The 22,806-nt window shown below is 59.9% G+C and overlaps 1 protein-coding gene across 3 annotated transcripts in view; it reads left to right on the top strand.

The window, feature by feature from the left end:
* Positions 1–22,806, top strand: part of KIAA1671 (KIAA1671 ortholog) — a 163,430-nt gene that overhangs the window by 136,740 nt on the left and 3,884 nt on the right. For all 3 annotated transcript variants that reach the window (XM_028529058.2, XM_036014142.1, XM_036014143.1), the window contains 5 exons: positions 14,921–15,039; positions 16,601–16,856; positions 18,218–18,392; positions 20,199–20,323; positions 22,424–22,557. In XM_028529058.2, the coding sequence (XP_028384859.1) occupies positions 14,921–15,039; positions 16,601–16,856; positions 18,218–18,392; positions 20,199–20,323; positions 22,424–22,557 (809 nt within the window). The remainder of the gene's footprint in view (positions 1–14,920; positions 15,040–16,600; positions 16,857–18,217; positions 18,393–20,198; positions 20,324–22,423; positions 22,558–22,806) is intronic.

Consider the following 22,806-nt stretch of genomic DNA (forward strand, 5'->3'; position numbering starts at 1 on the left):
GTATCTACATCATAGGGTTTTTGAGGGGATTCATTGTGGACATGTCTGCCTGGCATATAAGAAACACAACTCATGTTCTCTCACTTTTTCTTTTTTTATTTTTTAATACTATTAACTAGCTTTTTAAAGGCTCTGAGTTTTTCTGCGTTTACCATTTGCTGAATGATCCTTCTCCATGGAACGCCTTTGCTTCCATCCCCCTTATTGTTACTTCTTGGCGGTGTCCCCATCCTCCGAAGTCCAGTTCACACGCCTCCTCCTCCAGGTAGTCTTCCCTGCTTTGTCTCCCACTTGACAAGCAATCGGCACCCACTGCTGTTACTTAGACCCTAGCAGTCTGCGTACACATCCAGCTCCTCTGAGCTCCTTTATAGGGGCTGGTGTCCTCCTTGGTAAACTTTATGTTGACTCCTGGCCCCTGGCTGTCCATTGGGTCCGGTTCAGTAGAGGACATCCCTCCCCCGCCCCAGGCCACTGGATGGGCTCATCCAGCAGGTCTAGGGTTTGACAGGACAGTGTGGACTTTCGGCTGGGACACTTCTCAGAGTCACGTGGCCTCCCACGTGGGGAGGAGCAGACTCGCCAGACCTAAGCCAGGAACTTGTGTGGTCTTCACAACGGCTGGGGGGATTGAGCACAGTTACAATCCCCACTGGACAGACGAGGACAGCGAGGCCCGGTGGGACCGAGGGACTGGCCCAGGGCCCCACGGCCAGGCAGGGGCAGAGTGGGCTTTGGAGTGCAGGCCTGCCTCCGCCCGGGGCCCCCACTCACTTTGAACCTGCTTCCTTCCCTGGGAGGTGCTGAGCGAGCCTCCCTCGCCGTTCGTTCCTAAGCCCCAGCCCCGCCAGGGTCCCCGTGCAGCTGACATCAGCGTCTGACAATGTTTCATTGCAGAAATGGAGAAAAGCAGCAAGGGGTGTGACCTCCGACCTCAGGGTCGGAGGGGAAAACACCCTCTCGCCCCTCCACAGTGCTTGACTGACCTGCTTGTAATCCCCCTCGGCCGCCGTGAGCACCTCATCCAGGTGCTTCAGCCGGGAATCCTGTCCCCTCAGGACAGCGAGTGGATCCCAACAGTCCCCGGAGCCACCTGACAGCCACAGGGCCCGCCCGGGGCCCCGGCCTAGTGCCAGTGCCCTGATTATTGCTGGAAGCCTCCCTTTGCCTGTCAGCAGGCTGCTGATGGGGAGCTGGAGGGAGAATAAGAAACGCCTCCGGCTCATCCCCCCAGGGGGCGGGTTGAGTTGAAAACCCACTAGACTGGAGGCGGCACAGACCCAGAAAGCCTGGGGGTGCCGGGTGGGGGCGGCCGGGACCCAGATCTCACCCCGTCATGGCGCAGGCTGCGGCCGTGGGTTTCAAAGACGAGCCTTCGCCAAGGGGCTGCCCCTTGGGTAGTGACAGAGACCGTGAGTCCCCCAAGGCTGCCGTGTGGCCCAGCTGAGGCTCTGCCGGTATGTCCCAGGGCCGGGGCCGGGAGGGACTGGTCCTGGCGCCCCTCAACCTGCAGGAGCAGCCTCTAGAGTCCCCTGTGAACACTGCCGCCACTCGCAGAGTCGCCTGCCCAGCCCCCTTCCCTGTCCAGGCCTCGGATTCCCTGTTTCTAGAACGAGGTCCCAGCCAGCGCCAAGGCACTCAGTGGGAAACTCGGGGCTGGCAAGCAGAGCCGTCTTTTGCCTCGGTGTTGTGTGTGCGTGTGTGTGTGTGTGATTCTCTTTACAGATTGTGTGTTAAAAACCCCGTGACACACTCAGAAGGTTACTTCCGCAGAAAGTCCACTTTCCATTGGTCGTGGGGTCCTTTGTGGGTAGGCTCATCTCATCGGTGTGCGGTAGAATCTAACACTAGTGTAAACAAGAACGGAGCAGGTGTGGGCTCAGAGACGTGAAGCGAGTTCCCGGAGGTCGCACACCCGGCGTGCAGCAGAGCCAGGACTCAAACCTGGGTCCATCTGACCTCAGATCCACCGGGACACTTGGATTTCCACGTCCCAGAATTTTTCCAAGGTGTTGTCGCTCAAATGAATCCCTCACCTGCATTTCAGGCTTTTCCCAGGCTGGCCGCCAGGCCTCCCCAACAGATCACCGAAATGTTACTTTACGATGACTGCAGCCGGGGACCAGAGCGGCCCCCAGAGCCAGGCTTGCGTCTGCCGCAGCCCTGGGTGGATAAGGGGAGGCCAGGAAGGTAACCGCGGAAGCAGAGTTGGTCTGGGCTGCCTGGGTTTGGCGCCTGTGTGTCCCCGGGCAGGTCACTTCCTTTTGAACCTGTTTCCCCACCTGGAAAATGTGGCCAGTGTGCTCCCCTCCCCCAGTGGAAGCGGATTATGGGAGGGCCTCAAGTGCGGTGTTCGTGTCTGGAGAGGAGAGTTACGAATGTTCCCGGCAGAGGGCCTTGCCCGGAGACAGGCAGCGCTCGGTCAGTGTTCAGACGGGAGAGAGAGCAAAGAGCAGCAGGGACTGTTTGGGAATCGAGGCGCTGCACGAGCAGGGCGACCTTGACCCTGGCCTCCTGCCCCTTCCCTCGCCTCTCACCCGGGGCCAGTCTCCGCAGTCTGCGGGGCGGAGTAAGCACCTCACACCTCGTGTTGTTGATGCATGTTTTCCTGTGGGAAGTTCGAGGTGTAAGGGCGAGCAGAAGGAATGGTAGACCTAGAATGTGATCTGGGGGCAGGGGAGAGGGAGGGCGCGTTGGCCCCCCGCCTAGATGCCTAAACCGGCACAGCAAGTGCCAAAAATGCCGCCTGTGGGAATGGTGGGGCGCCCCCAGTCCCCTGCCCTGGCCTGGCCTGTCCCTCCTGCTGGGACGCCCTCCTCCGGGACATCTGCGTGGCTGTCACCCTCATCTCCTTCAGAGCTCTGCTCCGTCTCCGAAGAGACTCCCCCTGACCCTGACCCTGACCCTGACCCTGTTTAGGATTGCAGGCCCCACCCCCAGGCCCTGGACTCCTTGGCCCCTGCCTCGCCTTTGTTTTCCTCCAAGGTTCAGGACCACCTTGTGCCACAGTTGTAGTCTAGTCTGTCCTGTATTCTGTCTGTTTCCCCCAGAACGTCAGCTTCCCCCAGAGCAAGGACAACCCCTGGTCCACAGTGTCTGCACAGAGTAGGTGCTTCAACGAATGAATGGAAGGAGAGAAGGGCTTCCTGTGTGCTAGGGCCTTTCACTCACTGCATGTGATTTGTGACAGCCTGGAGAGGTGGGTCCTCCCGTCCCCGTTTCTATGGTTGAGGACACTGGAACTTGGCACCTCGGTCATTTAGTGCCTGGGTACCTTTCTGCTGTCCACAGCCTGGACCATGTTCCTCCCTCCCTCCCGCCCTCCCTCCCTCCTCAGACATTCACTGGGCACCTTTAGTGTTCTGGCCCTGGGTGTGGCGGTGGGGAGAGAGACGGTGGGAGAGGGATGTGACCCCGTGTGGCCCCAGCCCTCAGAGGCACTCGGCCTGGGGCGCAGGTGGTCAGAGCGTTGGGAGACTTCTGAGTGAGGACCTCGTGCTCCCCTGCTCGGGGGAGACCTGGGGCGCGAAGGTGGAGCAGCAGTACCCCAGTGGACCAGGCAGGGACGGGCATCGGGGCAGAGGGTCACAGCAGCGGGGCAGAGGGTGGCATTGCTTGTCACAGAACCACACACAGGCCAATGTCGCTGAAGCCAGAGGAGCAGCCAGCTGAGCGGTGTCCTGGGCGGGGGGTGGCTGCAAGTGACCAGCCAACAAGCTTGGACTTTGTCCAGCCGGCACTGGCCCCAGGAGAGAGAGGTGTCAGCCCAGGACCTCCCAGCTCCCCGGGTGTTTGCCCCTCAGAGCCTGGCAAAGGCATGTGGTGGGGGGGGTGGGCTCAGCTGAGGTTTCTGCCCCGCCCAGGGTCTTTGTCCTGCCCTGTGTCTCACTCCCGTAATTGCTGCGGTTAACCCTCCAGAGAGCAGCGTTTGTAGCCAAGGCCTTATTTTTCTGGAAGCCAGGGTAGTCACTGCTGCAAGCATCCTTCCAGTTCCTATAATTCTGCCGGACCCTCTGAGGGAGGTCGGCTAGCGTGCTGGCCCTGTGGAGACCTATGCCAAGAATTTGGAAAACAGTTTCTAAAAGCTTCCAGTATCACGCTGCCTCTTCAGCGCTGTGTCTCCTGCTGGTTCCAGAGCCAGGGAGGGGTCCTCTGACTCCTGAGCCTGGTGAGGAGCGCGCTCTCTCCCTGACTGCCAACCATGTGCCCGGCCGAGCGCTGAGCACGTCACACACTGTAGATCACTAGCCTGTGCGCTGCGGCCTCCGCACCGCTCACCTTTGGGGTGACGCCCTGCACCAGTAGTTCCCCACATCTTGTGGTGTTTTTTATTATGGTCCCTAAAGGGTCTTTAGAACAGTTTTTCTTGATTCCTTTCCATGAAATTTTAATGCACGGTGACATTGTATGTACGGCCTGCATGAAAAAGTAAGATTGTACCCACTCCCCTCGCAAGAGCCGGTTTTCACGCTCACCCAGACTGCCTGGCCTAGACCGGTAGTTCTCCAGCGCGGGACACTTTGCCCCTCAGGGGAGAACCGGCTGTGTACAGAGCCATTTTTGGTGGTCAGGACTGGGAGCGGGGCTGCATTGGTGGGCACAGACAGGGGTGTTGCTAAACGTCCTACGGACTGCCGGCCACGTGCCGTAGGGCCGAGGCAGGGGCACCCCGCTGGAGACCGCACCGGGGCCGTCTCCCAACATACACACAGCGTGCCTGCCCCTCGCCTCTCTAAGACCCAAGAAGTCCCACGTTTGACATGCACCTGGCCCGTGAGGGTGGGATTGGGGCCAGTGATGCTGCAACACCTCGACCCACCTCACAAGCTGGCGGGAGGGCCCTGTGGGGGCTGACACGGCGAAGGGTGTTGCTGGGCACCTGGCCATGGTACCCGCTCCCCCAAGATGGGCCAGAAGGCCCCGTGCCAGCTTCCTCCAGTCCCCAGAGCCTGCTTGTTGCCCCCAAATTGAGAAAAGGGTCCTTCGGCAGCCGGACGCCTCGCCGCACGTTTCAGCAGCCTTTGGGAGCCCGAGGTGTCACGGGGTCTGACTTCCAAGTCCCACCCGGGGAGTTCTGGCCCCAAGGATGCCCGGGCTCCTGCAGCCTGCCCACAAGCCTGCGTGGCCCCAGCTCCTTCCAGACGGGTCCGTTGCTTTCTCTGTGGGCTGTTCCAGGGCTCAGTGTCTGCCCGAACAGGTCTCCAGGCTCTCCCTGCGCACCAGTCTCTGCAGCCCGCTGATAAGCTGGCTCCCAGCGTGCTGGGGCCTCGCCCTGCACCCAGGAGCTCAGTGTGGGCTCTCTGAGCGCTCTCACCAACTGGTGACCCAGGGAGGGCCACGTGATGGGCAGGCAGAAACACGGGAGGAGATGGTTCTGCCCCGGTGAAGAGTTAGCCAGAAAGATAGCATCCTCGAGGGCGTTTTCCAGGACCTCTGGCTTTCCGAGGGCTGGGTTGTGAGCTACAACAGGCGGCGCCCTGGGCCCTGGGCAGGGGCTCAGAACAAAGCCACAGCCTGGGCGAAGCACCAGAAGGAAACGGAGCCCTTGGCTCCCACCCAGGGGATGGAATGTCAGCCCAACTGGTTTTGCGCCCTCACCAGGGCTGGGTGTATCTGCACACGGGTGCCACTGTGCCCGTCGAGGGTAGTGGGCGTCCAGGCTCAGCCCCTACCTCTGCCTGGGCCCCACTCCCAGGGAAGGGGCGCCCTGTTTGTGTAGGTCCTGAGCTCTCTTCTCCGCTGGGCCAGGGCTGCCTGGAGGCCGCAGGCCTGCACGCCGGCCCCTGCGCCTGTAAAGCAGGCCCCACATCCTCCCTGTGCCCCTCCCATGCAGCACTGCTCTGCGGGCCACGGCGCAGGGGCCGGCCAGTCCATCACGTGGTGGCGTCTCGGCAGAGTCTGACTGTCACGTCCCCGCCTCACCTGTCCCCAGCCTGCTCCCTCACCTGCACGGCTTTCTCTGTTCTCCCGCACCTGTCCCAGTCTGACCCACTTTTCAAGGCCTAGGCCCTGTCACGTGCCCTTGATGAAGCTCCGTTGCCTCCTCCTCGTGGCCCTCTCTGGGCCCAGGGGGACCTCGGGTCCCTGGGGTCGGACCCCTCTAGTGATCCTGGGGCCCAGTCAGCACTTAAAAGTCTCCGCTGTCTCCTGGGCAGCGCCGGGTTCCCTTGAAGGGATAAACCAGGGCCACACGCCCTGTGGACAGGCACCTGTGGCCGCACACGGTGCTGTTGTGAACATCCCTGGGTGTGCGAATTTGTGTGTATGCTTGCCTGTGTGTGTTCTTGTGTGTGTGTGTGTATTGTACACATGTGTTGTATGTGTATGTGCTTGTGTATGTTTGTTATTTGCATATGTGCCTATTTCTATGTGTGTGTGTAGTTTTATATATGTGTATGTGTTTGTGTATATGTAGATGTGTGTGTGTGTGGGCATGTATTGTGTGTGCACTTGTGTGCACATGTTTTATGTATGTGTAGTATGTGCGGGTGTGGCTGTGTGCACACTTGGTTGCGTGCATACGTCGATGTGTTTATGTGTGTGTGTGTGGGCGTGTGTGTGTGTAGTTGTGTATGTGCGCATCTGGGTTTGTGTCCGTATCTGGGCTGGGCAGACCACCAGATGGGGGGCTGGTGAAGCAGCGCTGAGACCCTGGAGTCCTCGCTGCCACAGGCCACGGTGGCGATGGCAGCTGCGTCCCGCCCTGGGCAGGTCCTGGTGATTTGGGGTCCTTGGGCAGTAGGGGACACGGCCAGCTCCCTGCCTTCCCACCAGGTTCCCGCCTGCGTGTTCAAGCCTGCAGTTCTGTCCCTGACTAGCTGGGCCCTTGCCGGAAATAAACACGAGAGATGGATGTTTGCACGTGCGACGTTTCAGAGGAGAGAAGCCGCATTCGGCTCAGGCTGTTTTCAGACTCTCTGAGAGGAGCCGAGCCAGGCTGGGCGGGGGCAGGTTCCCCGCCGGCGACGCGAAGAAGCTGGAGACAAAAGATTATATACTCGGAGGGAATTGCACTTTTTAAACCTGTTTTTATAAAATTCCTAGCCATGCTACAAAACAGGTAGCATGCTACAGAAAAGGTAGAATAAAATCTGTGTCTGCCTCCCTCCCCTCCCCCACCCCATCACAGTCCGTCCTTCTCTGAGGGTCGGGTGGTTTTCAGACGCTCACACTACACTGTTTCATCACAGGCACGAGCCGCCGCCTGTTTCGTGTCTTGCTGTACGCACTTGGCAGCGTGTCACTTGGCAGTGCGCCTTGGAGCCCACCCCCCAGCAGCGCACACCGTCCATCCGCCCCGCCCCTTTGGGCAGTTCCTTTCAGTGAATAAACAGCGTTCCACGCGACGGTGGTCCCGGCACTTAGGTTCAATGCGTTTTTTTTAAAACCCCCAATTCTCTTTTCCCTCGGCTCGTCGTAACCTTAGACCCACGTTCCTTCCATTAATAGGACTTGAGACTTCAAGGGGAAGTTGAATTTGTCTGTTTTCGTACAGCGTATCTCAGTACTTCTAGAATGTTCTACACCCCTTCCCTTCCCCTGTGCGAAGGTTCTTGGTTATTTAGGAGGTTGTCCTACTTTCCTGAGCCAGTCTCTCCTGTCTTGCACCTTGGAAAAAAAAACCACAGTCGCCAGTCCACTTTCATTGCTGTCAGCAGGCTGAATGCGGTGCTTCAGAGAAGATGGTTTATTTGAAGAGTAATGTCAGCTCAATGCTACGGGCGTACAGAAAAACAGGCAGTCCTGTGGTACGGTGCGAGAGTCCGAATGAACGGCGGTGTTATTCACAGGTGTAAGAGAGGCGACCCGCTATGGGTCTGTTCGTTCACTCCCTCCCTCACTCACCCATTCATCCGCCTGTTTGGTATCAGCCCCTCCACGTGGCGGTCTCTCAGCTGGGCACCGGGGTGTGAGGGTGAGCGGACCCCAGTGCCTGCCCTCAGGGAGCTCGCAGTGCGGCGGAGACAGTCCAGCCAGCTCCAAGCTCAGCCCTGCACGGGAGGCTCTCTGCTGGGCTGAGCGCAGGGGCCTCTGTGGGGCCCCACGGGGAGGCCAAGTTCCTCTGTGGAAGGAGGCAGTCGGGCGAGGCCTCCTGCAGGAGCTGGGGCCCCAGCTGCGGCCGGCAGCTGACGGATCGCACCAAGAAGTGCCCCAGAGGGGCTATGCCTGGGTGACACCCTGCTAACGGGAATGGTAGAGGGAGGGGCTGGGGAGCAGGCCGTCGACTCAGAGCCCGCGCCTGGGTTTGAAGCAGGCTCTCTCCCTCCCTCCCGAGATCCTGGGCGAGTCCCTCCGCCTCTCGGTGCCTCCGGCTTCTTATCTGGAAAGTAGGGGGGACAACGGTAGCTGCTGCTGAGGGCCGTCGGGACGACTAAATGGGCGACTTGGCGCACAGTCAGCGCCGTGTGTGTTTGATGCTGCTGTTGTTTAATTCCCAGAGCCTCAGCTGCCTCATCTGTGAATGGGGATGTTAATAGTCTCTAACCGCAGGAATGAAACTGGGTGGCCCACGGAAGGAATTTGACATGGGGCCAGGCAAAGGCAGTGCTGCCGGAGTGTTCAAGGTCATTCCTATTCTTAGCACCTCCCTGCTCACCTCTGACCCCCGGAACACAGGCTGCAGGCTGCCCGCTGGGCTCCCGGAGTCAGGGGGACTCTGCCCCCGGGGTGATAGGAGCCGGGGGGGCCCTACCCAGCTGTCATTTCTGTTTATAGCCTCTGGGGCCGTGAGCAGAGCCTCGCCCTGGAGCCTTGTCCAGTACTCCTGAGAGAAACCGAACACGCCCCCTGAGGACCAGCTGCAAACGTGTGTCCCTGTCACTTGGGGCGATGCACATGTCCCATGGAGACCGTGTGTCACTGCCAGAGCTGTCGCTGTGCAGCCCGGGTGCTCAGGGGGGCGGCTCAGCCCCGGAGGACGACAGGCCCGCGGGGCGGAGCTGCAGCCCAGTTCCTTGTGTGGCGTGACCTTCCCGAGGCGCCCTGTGGAGTGGAGCAGCGGGGCCAGTGCCCAGGTCGAGGGAGACGCTTGCGGATCTGGTTTGGGCAGCCCCTTTGTTCTCGGCTGAAAGGCGCGACTGTTGGCCTCCTTCGGGCGGGGTGTCAGAGTGTTTGCTCGAGTCATGTGCTCTGGGAGCTAAACTGGAGAGCGTCCTCCTCGGGTCAGCTGGCATCTACTGGGCCCTCACCTCGTGCCTCACCTGTGTGGCTCTCTCCAGGCGTTGTAGGGAATTCTCCCACCGCCCCTGTGCCTCCCCTTTCCCCCTCTTACAGGTGGGAAAATTGAGGGTCAGCAGGGTTCAGGCACAGTCAGCAAAAAGCAGAGCTGGAGTTGCCTCGACAGGTCAGGGGATGGAGTCCAGGAACAGGTGTGCTCCTGTGGGCGGAGCACAGTGCCCCTTGTCCTGGGGCCCTCCAGCCCCTGGTCCTGGGGCCCAGACACTCACCCCGCTCCACCTCTTCGTCTCCCTCGCCCGTGCGTCTCTCTCTAGGTCCGGCTCTGCGTGTGTCTCGGTCCTGGCCATGTCCTCTCGGTTTCCGTCTTGCTCTGTCTTGGTTCTCAATGCTTCTTTCTGCCTCTGTTTGCCTCTGCCTGTCCTTCACCTCTCCCCTCTCCTTCCTCCACCCCAAGTTTGCTGCCAATCTCAGGTGACCCCAAGACCTTCCTTCACGGTGCCCATGGTGTGTCCTGAGTCCGTGGGCAACCACTCCAGCCAAGTGACCAGCCTGGACCCTGAGCTATGCCCCTAGCCCAGCCAATACACACAGCCATATCCGGCCACACCTTAGCCACACCTGGACACACCTGCACTGTTCTTAGATCCTGTTTAGAGGGTTTAGCAGCTACTGTCCCCCCAATCTTCCCTGAGAAGCATCTCACCCCTGCCATTGGGCCAGGGCAGGGGCAAGGCCTGGCTTGTGCTATGGCTTGAGGTGGCGTTATGGGCTGCCCAGGAGCCTGTCGACGGCCCTGAGCCCCGCTAGCTGAGACCCAGGTTCTCAGGAAGGGCTACTGGGGAGTGTCTGCCGGCAGCTGTGGGGGAGGGGTCTGCCCAGCCCCGGTCCCCATCCCTGTCCATTTCCTTCTGGCCTGACCTCCTTCCCTCTCCTCCCCCCTCCTCCTCCTTGCACTCCCTCCCTTTCTTCCTATTTACCAAGCACTTACCCTTAGTGAATAGGCTTAGTTACTTACGCTTACTAAGTACTGACGCTTAGTTGGGTACTGTGACCGAGCACAGGGAGTGCAGAGGTGATGAAGTTCAGCTCTCGCCTCTTGGACGGGGTGTGTACGGGGAGGGACAGGCTCCCAACAAATCATGCAAGGGACTTAGAACCACCCCCGGGGTCAGGGTGCTGAGAGACAGGGCTCCCATCGAGGCCCGGGGTTGGGAAGCTCTGGGAGAGGCTGACGCCCCCTGTGGCCACTGGAGGGCACAGCACTCAGCCAGGCGGAGCGTCCCCGGCACAGCGGGCAGGAGAGGGGCTGAGGAGACCTGGGGCCCTGCAGGCTGCAGTTTCTCGTCTGAAGATGGGGGCCGGGGTTTGTGAGGCGTGGGGCGAGTGTAACAAGCTGGGGGCTTGGCCTCTCCTTGGCCTCTGGCCCTCCCCTTCTCCACTTCCTGGGCCTGAGACCCCATCAGCTGACACGCCTAGGGATGGAGTCGGGGCACCTGGGCTCTGGGCCTGGCCAGGCACCCCTGCGCCTCCCTGGCTCTCTGTTTTTCTGTCTGTGACATGGTCATCGAGGACCCCATAGAGCTCTTTGTATCAAGCCAGAGCCAGGAGAATGCAGCAGCTTTAGGAGCTCAAGGCTGGACACCAGGCAAACTGGGTTCAAACCCCAGCTCCCCAGCTTTCCAACTCTGACCCTGGGCATGTCAGACTGCCGCTTGGAGCCTCAGTCTCCCCCCCCCGTAAGATGGGCCCGTGCCAAGTCCTACTGCATAGGGCTGTGGAGGGCATTAGAAGGCCAAGTGCACGGCACAGCATCAGCACTCAGCGCTAGCCTTCGAAGTTTTCATTGCCATTGTCGCTCAGCCCTTGTGCAGGTTTGACCCGACACGGTGCAGGAAGGTGCTGAGTGCACCCCACCCCCGGTGGCACTGAGACAGCAAGGCGAGCACGCCAGCCCGGCCCGTGACCTCAGAGCTCCCTGCACAGCTGGGGGTGTTGAGTTGCAGGGGGGGTGGGGTGCACATCTTGAATTGCTCGGAACTGCCCTGTCAGCTGTGGGCCACCGAGGCTGCCCTGACTCAGGGTTCTTTCTTGGGCGGATGTGTCAGACACCCCAGAATACACGCAGGCGTCACAGCTTCTCCTCTCCCTGCCCTCTCGCCAGCTGCGTTCTCTCCTTTGGTTCAGGAGTTCATGCCCACTCCCTGCAAAGAAGTTATTTTCAGAAACGTCCCCTTCCCACAAACACTCCTTCCACAGCCACTGTAGACCCGGTGGTGGGCGAGTCCGCCGACAGCCCGTCTGAGCGCTGCGGGCAGGGGTCAGCAGACGGCCCGCGGGCCACGGGCAGCCAGTCGCCTGTCTGCACATAAAGTTTTATTGGAACACAGCCACACGCACTCACATGCTGCTCGCACTGCCTTCTGGGTAACGACGGCTCAGTGGGGTGTTTGGGACTGAGGCCAGATGGCTCCCAAAGGCCCAGGTGTGTCCCATCTGGCCCTTTACAGAAGGAGCGCGCAGGCTGTGACACAGACGGGCAGGGAGAGGGCGCCTTCCAGGCTGTTCCACATTCCTGACACGTACGAGGGGGGAGCATCGGAGGTGGGGCTGTGTTTCATTTTATCGTCCGGTTATTTTGAGATACAGAATCACAAGCGTGGACACCAAGGAAAACCAGCATCAGTAATGAAAAGACAGCCTGTCACTCGGCACAGACAGCGCCACCGGCGGGTGTGGGCCCAGGGGTTGTGGGACTCCGCAGAGGTTTTCCGTTACGGACACGCATGTACATCCATGTGTCTGCTTTTACAAGACTGGTATCCCAACACGCATGCTGTTTTGGTATCATGTTTTAAAAAGCGTTTGCTGGTGCACAGCAGGCATTTTTCAGGGACAGTCCATGCTCCCTCCGAACACCATGTCCCTGGGCTGTGTTCCCCCAGTGCCTGACTGGCACGCTGTGTCTCCCCAGTGCCCACCCCTGGGGCCTTCAGGTCACAGTCACGTCCGGCGTCTTGCCGTGGGAACCAACTCTGCAGGGAGTGTCCATGTTTGTAGGTCTTGGCAAGTGGGTCTGATGATTTTCTTGAGATAAACTTTGGAATGAAAACTGCTGAGTCGAGGGTATGCGAGCTTTCAATTTCGGGACGGGTTACGACTTGTCGAAACTCGGCGTCTGGTAGCCCGGTCTCCCGGGCCGGGTGCTGCAGAGCTGTCGCCATCGTCCTGGGCCGGGGCAGCCCCGTTCGCCGGCCAGACAAGGGCCCGGAGTTTCCCTCCGCCATGGCTCCCAGCTCGGTGAACTCGTCCAGCGAGTGGTTCTTAAACCCGCAAAGTTCTTGAGGCGTTTTAGAACATTTCAGTGTGCACTTCCTCACCCGAGCCTCGCGAGGCCTCCTGAGGGAAGTGGGGCGGGTGGATGTCGGGCGTCTGGGAGCAGTGCTGAGATCGGAGCCCCACAGCCTGGGCCCAGGCCCCCCCAGCACCGCCTGTCACTCGCCCTGAGAGCTGAGAGCTGCACAGCACTTCCTGTTTCTATGCCTCAGTTTCTCCCCCAGAAAGGGAGGGCTCCAAGGGCCTCGTAGGCCTGAATGGTCAGATGTGACCACCCTCCGGGACAGTGACAGCTGAATGCAGATCGGGATGTCTGATAAAATACATGTCGAAAGAGGCCAGCACACGGCCCAGACGGGGGCAGTTTGGACACGCGTGTCCCCCACAGCAGTTCAGTTCACCCTGTGTTCTCAGACTCCCGTGTGGACATCCGCTGGCCCGCAAAGAGGGAGGGCTTTTGTGGCCTGTGAGGCGAGGCTGGATTGGAAGAACATGCTGTAAAGCAGATTTTAAAAATTTGACTTTTAGGAAGTTTTTAGAAGAGTTTCAGGCCCTTTTTTTATTTATTTATTTTTTTGTGGTTGATCTGGAGGTGTCACAGCCCTGGGTGAGAAGCCCGAGCCTTGCTGCCGGGTGGTCGGCCGGCCAGGGCCTGCCAGTGCGTGGAGGCATGGCTGACCGGCAATCTGCACCGGTGACCCGGGACCCTGCCTGCGGGCAGTGCTGAGAAGCAGCAGCCTGCTTCCTTAAGCGTCATGTGTGAAGTGGATTCCCTTAGATTGTCCTGACCCCCGAATCCCTTCAAATTCGGGTAGTCTGTGGGAAAGGGTAGTGACCGAGATGACATTCTCCCAAAGGCTTCACACCTGCTTTGTCTAGCCACTGAGGCACAGAGACGTTAAGTAAGTTTCCCAAGGTCACACAGCTGCTGTGTGCCGGAGCCTGGACTCAATGTCCTCCCTGGGTGGTGGGTCATTTTAAACTGTTATCCCTGGGGCTTTCTGTGTCGCCTCGGTGTTTCTCAGCGAACACGTGTTATTTTGCTACCGAGAGCCAGAAAGGGCTTCGACAGGCAGCAGGATCAGGGTTGGGCGGACAGTGGCTGTAGCTCGGGCCTCTGGGTGCGGCCATGTGCTGGGAGTGGCCGACGGGGTTGCTCTGAATCCCATCCTCGTGTACATCTTTTCTATCTTTTTTTTTTTTAAGATTTTATTTGTTTGTTTGTTTATCTTTAGAGGATGGGGAGGGATGAACACTCTGAATACGCAGGCCCTGCCTCCTGCCCTCAGGTGGGGCACAGAAGTGGCACCTCCCTGCTGCTCTTCCTGGGGCCGGGGGCAAGGCTGCCGTCATCCCCTGGCCCCCATCTCCCTTCGTGTTCCTCACCTGCTGGCCCCAGGTCCTCAAAAACTGGTCTCTGGGGGTGCCCTTCACATCGCAGGAGCCAAGGCTGTTTGAATTGTCCCTGTGCCGGTGGCCACCCAGGGGGTTGGCATTTGGTTCCACCTGGAGCGCTCCGTCTTCTCCCACACGGACAAGTTGGGGAGTCGGCAGTTCATTCAATTTAATGGAGATGTTCTGCCAGGCACTGGGCTGGGCCCTGCAGCCGCTTTGGTGGCAGCCAGCACCCTCTCCAAGGGGTCCAGGCCACTCAGGGCCCAGGGGCTACCAGGGACTTGGGGGTCCAAGCACTCAAGGGACTTGGGGGCTCCTGCCCAGGGATTTGGGGGTCCAATCACCCAACCTGGGTTTGAGTTCCACTTCGCCACCTACTGGCTGTTTGCTTTGGGGGGGTGTCACTTCTCCTCCTAAGCTTCAATGTTCTCATCTGTAAAATGGGATTGTGATAAGCGCCACCTTGTGGGATTTCCAGGGGAGTGTATGTAGTTCTGCAAGGTGCAAGGCGACATGTAAACAGCTTGGTGGGCCCCAGCACAAGTTAAATGCTCCAAGAACACTGTGCTGGCTGGTCGTTATGGGGGAAGCGTGGCAGCTGTGGAAACCCGGCGTGGGGTACACATGGTGGGCGACAGACTGATAAGTCCTGGGAGCATTGAAGGTGGAGGGAGGTTCGGCCTGGCTGCAGTGCAAGGCGGAGCTAGGCACTGAGGATGGTCTTGGGCAGGGGAACAGGCCCAGCAGGACCCTGTGGACTGGGGAGGGGACTCCTTCGTCCCAGTTTGCCCGGCTTCAGCACTGACAGCCCTGCATCCTGTGACATCTTGGGCAAACCCAGACGGTTGGTCACGCTAGTGCCCAGTGGGGACATCTGTACCTGCCCCCCTAAGGCAGTTGGGACCTGGGGTAGCTTGAGGGGGGCGGGGGGCAATGCATTTCTGCTTGCATCGGCTGGGACCAGGTTCTGAGAGTTTCCCGCAGTAGTAACCTCTTGTCTGGCTTGCCCTTTTAGGATCAGCTGAAACAGTGCTTCACCAGGCGGCCCCCTGAGCCCAAGGACACTGACACCCTCGTACAGGAAGCCGACAGCCAGTATGGGACGTGGACAGACCAGCACCAGAGTGGGGGGAGGTAGGAGGGGTGGGCGGGGCTCCTGGCTGCTGGGCGGGGCATCTGGGTGGCTGTCAGTGTTCTGTATTCCTGGAGCTTGCTTTGTCCGTAATTGTAAGAGCAAACCATTCTTGTTGTAAAGAGGAAATTGAGAAAATATTTAAAAATAATACTGAATGATATGTGAAATACCCAGCATAGGCACACGCACAGAGACAGAAAGCAGGTTAGTGGTCACCAGGGGCCGGAGCGCAGGGCGAGTGGGGAGTGACCGCTGAGCAGGCGCCGGGGTTCCTTCCGGGGTGGCGAAGGCGCACTAGACCCACGTGGAGATGGGCGCGCAGCGTTGTCAAGATGCGCCCTCTCGCTAATGGTGAATTTCACGTTATGTGTATTTTACCACATTAAAAATACCATAAAGGAAATGAAACCCACCAGTCATCTCAGCACAGACATAACGTTCATTAATGGTTTTTGTCTTTCTAGACTTTGTTCAGTGTGGGGGGGGGGGGCGGGGGGGGGGGGGGAACACGTGGCTGTATAGGCCGCGCCTGCCTTCAGTGTTGCTGCTTTTAACGGCTCGGCTCGTAGGGCTCTCGAGGGCAGCCCGGGCTCAGGGGGCAGGCCTGTATGGAATCCCAGCTCCACGCTCGCTGGCTGCGGGATAGCCCGCCCTGTTCTCTCTCTGGGTCTCCAATCCCCTAGCCCTTACCGGGGGCCTGGGATCCCCGCGGGGTGCGGGGGCGGAAGGCACCCCCTCCTGTCTCCCAGCGACACTGCAGCGCCCCCTGCCTGACCATCCAGGGAGCCGCTGTGCTCCCAGCCCTAGGTAGCAGCGCCATCTGCTGCCACCTTGATGGTATTTCTTCTTTTTTGTGGATTTGGCTCAATCCCACCCTGCACGGGAAAGCCCTGTCTGTTTCCAGTGGTACGATCATCCGATCATCCGAGAGCTGACGAAAGCACCAGCACCCCCGGGTTGGAGGTTCTGCTGAAGGGTGCAGCGGGGTGGAGGTGTCTTGCAGGACAGGCCCTCCCAGGAGGGAGGCAGTGGCTGGTACGCCCACACACCCTTCCTCAGGGTAAGGCTCTCCTGTGCCCTTGACCTGGGTGTCTTTTTTATGCGCAGGGAGAGCCTTTTCAGTGTAACGACTTGATTTACTTACGAGTTTTCTATTTTATGTGATCCCCGTTACCCAAGTGGCACTTGAGTGTATTGTCATGGGAAGAAATTCAAGAAGGTCAAGAAGGCCGAGGACACGGACTCTAGAGTCAGTCCCTCCTGTGTGGGAAAGCTACTGCACGTGTGTGTTCCTCCGCCTCCTCATCTTTAGAGAGGCTACTGTTTAATTTCCTGAGGTTAATGCTCCCATTCCACACCCCTCCCGGTGTTCTGGGGGCACACGAGCAGCGCCTGGCTGTGCACGCGAAACGTTCCCCCACTGGGGGTCCGGCCTCGTTCCGCGGAGTATAGAGCGCAGCCCGCGCCCCTGTCTCCTTCCGCCACCTCCTGCACTCGATGGTCCAGTCTCGGAAACAGCCCGCCTGACCCGGTCGCCCTCCCTCCCTTCCCTCCTCCTAGCTTGGCCCCCGAGTCCCCGTCGCCAGACAGCAGTGCCGCGTCGGCGCGGAAGCAGGCCTCCAGCAGCCGCTTGTCCTCACTGTCCTCCCACACGGAGGCCACCTCCACCGGGGACCAGCAGGACTGCTCCCGGGACCAGCGGAGCACCAGCGTGGACCGCTCCAGCACCGACCTGGAGTCCACCGATGGGACGGACGGGCTGCCCCCTCCGGACACCGGCTCGGCGAGGACCGTGGACGACTTCTCCTTCATCGATGTACGTTCCCACCGGGAGCCTGTGCCGGAGATGGTCGTTTCCTCCTAGAGGGGTGCTCCGGCACCTCCTGGTGCACCGCCCCTTTCCGGGGCAGCATGTGTGTGCCCGGCGCCCTCCGGTGGGTGCAGAGGGCACAGTCTGAGGTGGGACTGTTGTCTGCATGTGACTTACACCTGTCACACGCCTGCTGTGTGTCCCGGGGCAAATGCTTTCACATCCCTGAGCCTTTGCCTCCTCACCCACTTCCAACCAGCACAGCGGGCTCTGCAGCCTCAGATACAACTGCGTGGGTTCAAGTTTAACCTGGTCCCAGCCCACGACTGTTACGTGAGCAGGAAGTTCGACCCCACTCCTGCCGGGTGCTCTCATAGTGGTCTTGCTTAGTGAGAGGTGCCCCCAGCACCAGGGCACCCAGGCATCTCTGAAAATGGGAGGTAGTGGTTCTAAGAAGGGGAGACCCTCCAGGGGTGTGTACCCCTTGTGTGGTCCCCAGGGACAGCCCAGAGGACTCAGCTTTTCCAGGTTCCCAGCAGAGGCACCCTCCAGGATGCCAGCTGCCCAGGCCCCACTGCCTCCCTTTCCAGCCCCTTCCAGACCCTTATGTGTCCTCTTCCCTCCCCTCCCCCCACCGAGCAGCCCCACCCACAAAGGCCAGGTGGGTTTCCCTTGTCAGTCGTTGAGACACGGAGGTCCCATTACCCTCCTTCCCTGACGAAAGGGCTGCCCCCCCACCCTCCTGAAGGTGCATCCCCCTTCAGCCACAGAAGCTAAAGGGACCTGCCCTCCTGGCAGCAAAGCCTCGAGCCCACACTTTCAGGGGCGGCCACCCAGATTCCCCCAGAGAAAGACCACCACTGCTTTGGGAGCAGGGCTTCCCCCAGGGCCCCCAAGGGACTCCCCTTCCTAAGTACGGTCAGGGCATCTCGCTGGCACCCCTGAGTAAGGACAGAGATGGGGGAAGACACGAGTTCATCCTCCATGGGGCGCCCCACTGTATACACACGGACACGGTGTGGGTGATGAGGATTGCATCGGGTGCTGTGTTCAGTTATACACCCAACAGAGGTCCGGGGAGCCCCTGCCATGTGTTGAGCATTGCTGTAGTTTATGGGCTCGTGTGATGCCACCAGGAGGGAAAGGCATTCCCATCGTGTGCCCGCTGCGTGCCAGGCACAGGCCTTCATTCGATTCCTGGGGGTGTCAGGTTACTATTAAAACTCGGAAATGCTGGCCCACATGCCACCTGAATAGGATCCCGGGTGTCAGGGCAGCTACCCATGTGCCTCTCTCTCTCTCTCAAGTGGTGTCCTCAGCGAGTGGTCCCTCACTTTTTTCCCTCTTCCTCCCTGCCGCTCCCAAAGCAAACCTCAGTCCTAGACTCAAGTGCCCTCAAGACCCGGGTGCAGCTCAGCAAGAGAAGCCGCCGCCGGGCTCCCATCTCGCACTCGCTCCGGCGCAGCCGGCTCAGCGAGTCAGAGAGCAGGTCTCCGCTGGAGGAGGAGGCCGACAGCGCGTGGATGTTCAAGGACTCGACAGGTACGCCCCTCAGGGGCCTCCACGGGCCGTCGTGAGCAGCAGGAAGGGGGGCGGGTGGTGAAGCACTGGAAAGACCTTTCTGATCTGAGGGCTGTAGGGCATTAGAACGTAATTACCCAGGAAACCGTGATCTCTTATTCTGCACAGCTTATTAGCAACTAAGTAAAAAAATTTTTTGAGGAATGACACACTAATTGGAGCTCTGCAGTTTGCAAAGGACAAAGCCACAACTTAATAGGGTTTCCTGGTTTCTGCTCTTACCCTTACTAAGTCCATCCTGTGTGTCATTCAGGTTTGTTTTCAGGTCTTTTTCTAGACTCTCAAGTTGAAGGATCCACTTCTGTATTATTCGTCTTGTTTGCTTTCTGATGAATTATTTAAGGCTACACATTTTCCTCTAAGGATTTCTTTGGCTGCATTTTCTATCAGATCTTGAGCTGAGTTTAAAGGGCAGGTAGAAGTTAGCCAGGGAAAGGTAGTCCCGACAGAATATTAACAGATTGAAGACCAGAGGTGTGGAAAGGACATTCTGTGTGTGTGGTACGGGCTTTCTCCGGGTTCGGGCCTCTCTCCACGGTTCTGGCAGGAGCTGTGCTGGGGAAGTAGGCGGGGCCAGCTCCTGGGAAGCCACGGTTCTTTGCCAAGGAGTTAGACATTATCTGTAGATGGAGATTCATGGAAGAGTTTTAAGCAATGAAATCTTGTAATGGAAACCATAGCAGGTGATGCCCCCCTCCACACATGGCCTGTAGTCCCCCGAAAGCTGCTGCAGGGACTTTGCTTACTTGGGTTGCGCAGGCTCGGAGCTGAGTGAGGGGCGTGGCTTCTGAGGGGCGTGGCTTTGACCGGACACCTAAACGCTGGGAAAGTTCTCGCTCCCTTTCCTGTCTCAGGTCTGTCACTCAAGGAAATGTTTAAATGTCTTGAGTAAGACTTCTCTCTGTGCACTGCCCTGGTTTTCTGAGCCAAATTGCACGGAGGTGCCTGGAGCAAGTAAAAGCCAAAGTGGTAACAGAAGCACACAATCGCCCCTGAAAGTATACAATTACCGCCCCCCCACCCCCCACGCCTCAGCGCTGGAACCCGGCAGCAGCCTGCTGGTGCATGGCAGCCTTCGGGAACCGGCCAGGCGCTGGGGAAGGCCTGGGGTGCCCTTTCTGCACACATCCCCGTTTCTTGCGTGGCCTGGGGCCCCGGAGCACTGGTCCCCGCCCCCTGGCCCCTCTCCTCACTGTGCCCAGTCCTGTGTCCTGTCCCCAGGAGGATGGGACTCTTCACCCTCGCTCCTGCAGGAGCGGGGACCTGCTGTCTGTCCCCCAGAAGTCTCGCCTGCCTGCGAGGTGAAGCGTGACAGTGGGGTTCAGTCCCAGAAAGGGGGCCTCAGGGTGTAGGCAGGTGGCTTCCAGGTCCGACTCCAGGCAGCCCTTCCACAGACAGCAGAACCCCTCCCCCTCTCTCCGAGGGCTTGGCCCCGTGCACCAGCCGCTGAAGGCGCTTCTGTCTCCTTCCCTGCCTGTGTCGGAGAGGCCCTTCCACTTCCCCAACGGGGGACGAGCCGGGAGCCCAGGCTGCCTGTGCGTAGTCCCGGCAGCAAGATGCCCGTCCATTCTGCCGCCACCTTTCGGCAGGAGCTGTGCCGAAGAAAGCAAGCCCCCGAGTCTGTCCTCGCCCATAGAATGGTCCAGCCATAACCTCTGTCAGGGCCACTGTGAGGACTGCGTGGGGGTCCGTGCGCAGAGGATCTGGGACCCACAGCTCCATGCCTGGTGTCTGCCAGTGACTTCACTGCCCTTTTCTGTGCAACAGAAGAGAAATCCCCCAGGAGAGACGAGTCCGACGACGAGGAGCAGCCACCCAGGACCGAGAGGACACCCGTCAGCCACCCCCAGAGGATGCCGGTGTTTCCAGGCGTAGACCCGGCCGCGCTGAAGGTACCAGTGCCCCCCCCCCAGACCCAGCAGCAGAGAGGACAGAAAGGACAGGCCCCGCGCCCCATGCTCTCGCTCCCCTCCCTCCCTCCTTCCCTACTTAGCCCCTTCCTTCCCCCGCCCCGCCCTCATTTTTAAAACAGTTGGACTCACAAGCAGTTGGGAAACTAGGCCAGACCCCCTCACCCAGCTTCTCCCCGTGCTGACACCGCACACGACCACCATGTGTTATCAAAGCCAGGACCCCGGCCGTGGCGCAGGGCTGGGAGCGGACGTCCGTGCCTCTCATCCTGGACCCTGTGTCTCTCCGTCCCCAAGCCTGCTGCTCAGTCAGGCCTCCTAGCTGAGCTCTGGCGCCCTCTTCTGTCAAGGGGCTGACCATTCCCCATGAGCATGGGGCGGGGAGCTGGGTGTCAGGGGAACGGGAGGGAATACATGCAGCCTGATGTCCTTGAGTCTGGTCTGCTAGGGACGGTAACCACGTGAAGGGATCGTTTCCATTCCAAAGGCGGTGGGAAGCCAGCCCCAGAGCCACACTGCCCACTCTCTGATCTGGAATCCCAGCTGGACCGTGGAATCCCAAGGCAGCGAGGGGCGGCCCACTCCTCCCTCCCCGGGTCCACCAGTCATCTCTCACGGTCCTGGGAGCAACGGTGCTTCATTTGGGTAGGGGAGGGGACCCCCTTGCCCCCGCTCTGGACCAGGCACCATGCACTGTGTACTCGCCCCGTGGCCCCAGCGACGCCACCCGAAGTGGGTCCTTCCTCCCGTTTTGTTGGAGAGGAAGTGAGGGTGAAGGCGGCCGAGCTGTCTGTGGGATTTCTCACCCCGACACTCCCTGCCGGCTGGGAAGCCCCTGGCAGGGCCGTGGGTGTGCCCCCCCTTCAGTGGACACGAGTTCTGCTTTCCGTGTCATTTCTCGCCAGAGCGGAAAGCCAGCACATGGCAGAGACGCACGCTTATCCCCGTAACTGACTTTACAGGCCCTAACACGTGACGGCCTCGCAGCCGCTGCCGTCGGCCAGGAGCTTTCTGGCCTTATTTTTTTTAAGCGTGGGAACAAATGGCAGCCTATGAAGCAGCCTAACTCAGGGGGTAGCAGAAGGCCCTGCCCCCCAGAGGGGGCGCCCGTGCGGATGCCCCCAGTGACTCCCGAGGCCCCCGAACACAGTCCGGAGCCCCGCGCTCTGGGAGGACGAGGCACCTGCCATTCACACCTACACAAGCTCCCCGGCCCGCGGCAGCCCCTCTGCTCTGGTGGCCCTCGGCCAGCCGGGGGCAGCGCCCAGCGTTTGTCAACAGTCAGGCGGGGCTGTCTGGCTCCTTCTGGGAAGCCCCCTGAAATCAGAGGCGGGAAGACTAGGGGCCGTCCCAGTTCTTGAAAACTGTGGGACTTTGGGCAGAGTGCTCGGCCTTTGGCCTTCAGGCTTCTCCCCTGTAAAATGGGGAAACCTACGTCATATAACTCGTGCCTGGCGGCGTCCAAACGCTGGGCGCTCCGTGCGCAGAGCCGTCAGTAGGACAGTGGGGGTGGCCGCCGTTGCCGGGGCTGTCCCCTGACTGAGTCGGGGACGAAGGCTTCCCGCCACCATCACACACACGTGGTCCCCCAAGGGAACTCTGCGGACGCCATTCTGAGTCACTCTGTTCCCTGCGTGCCCTCCACTGATGGGTGGGTAGAGACCCACCCCACCCTTTGGCTGTGGGAATCGGATTGGAAAAACTGCAGTGCATTCCATTCCAATGGATGCAGGAGCAAGGGGCTGAGCAGAGGTCAGCCTCTCCTGCTAGTATCTCCGCCTCACAGCGGAGCTGAAGGAGATGGACTGTCCTGTGCCGAGGACACTGTACATGGTGGCTTTTCAGCCACAATTTCTGTGGACTTCGGTGCTGGCTCCTTGATGCCTGGTGGTCACGGCCAGCCGCACGGGCAGCAGGGCTGACCTGTGGTTTTTCTGACCCTCCCAAGTTAGGTGGCATCGCCCCCGCCTCCGTGTTTCCTGTCTGTGGGGACCGCATGTCACCATGCAGTGACAATGTCACCGGACGGGGCCCTTCCCCACCCCACAGGTGGTCACAGACTCGGCTCTCTCCCCTCCCCAGGCTCAGCTGCACAAGAGGTCAGAGGCGGACAGTCCCGGCGAGTCCCCCGGCTGGGCCCCGCAGCCCAAGACCCCCAAGTCCCCCTTCCAGCTGGGCAGTCGAGTGCTGCCCACCAGCGTCGAGAAGGATGAAAGGTGAGGGGTCTTGGGGACGAGGGCCCTTGCGCTCCCAGGTTCGGGGTGCGCTTCTTGGGGGTGAGGGGGAGAGAGAGAGATTTGTATTGAGGAATCGTCTCTCGGGGTGTTGGAGGCTGGCAGGTCCCAGGCGTGTAGGGCAGGCCGCAGGCTGGATGGGGACCCAGGAAGATCTGACGTCGAAGTTCGGGTCTCAGAGTCGGTCTGCTGGCCGGACCCCCTCCTCTTCGGGGAGGTCAGTCTTTGTCT

This window comes from Phyllostomus discolor, chromosome 13 (assembly GCF_004126475.2).
Source record: "Phyllostomus discolor isolate MPI-MPIP mPhyDis1 chromosome 13, mPhyDis1.pri.v3, whole genome shotgun sequence".
NCBI lineage: Eukaryota > Metazoa > Chordata > Mammalia > Chiroptera > Phyllostomidae > Phyllostomus > Phyllostomus discolor.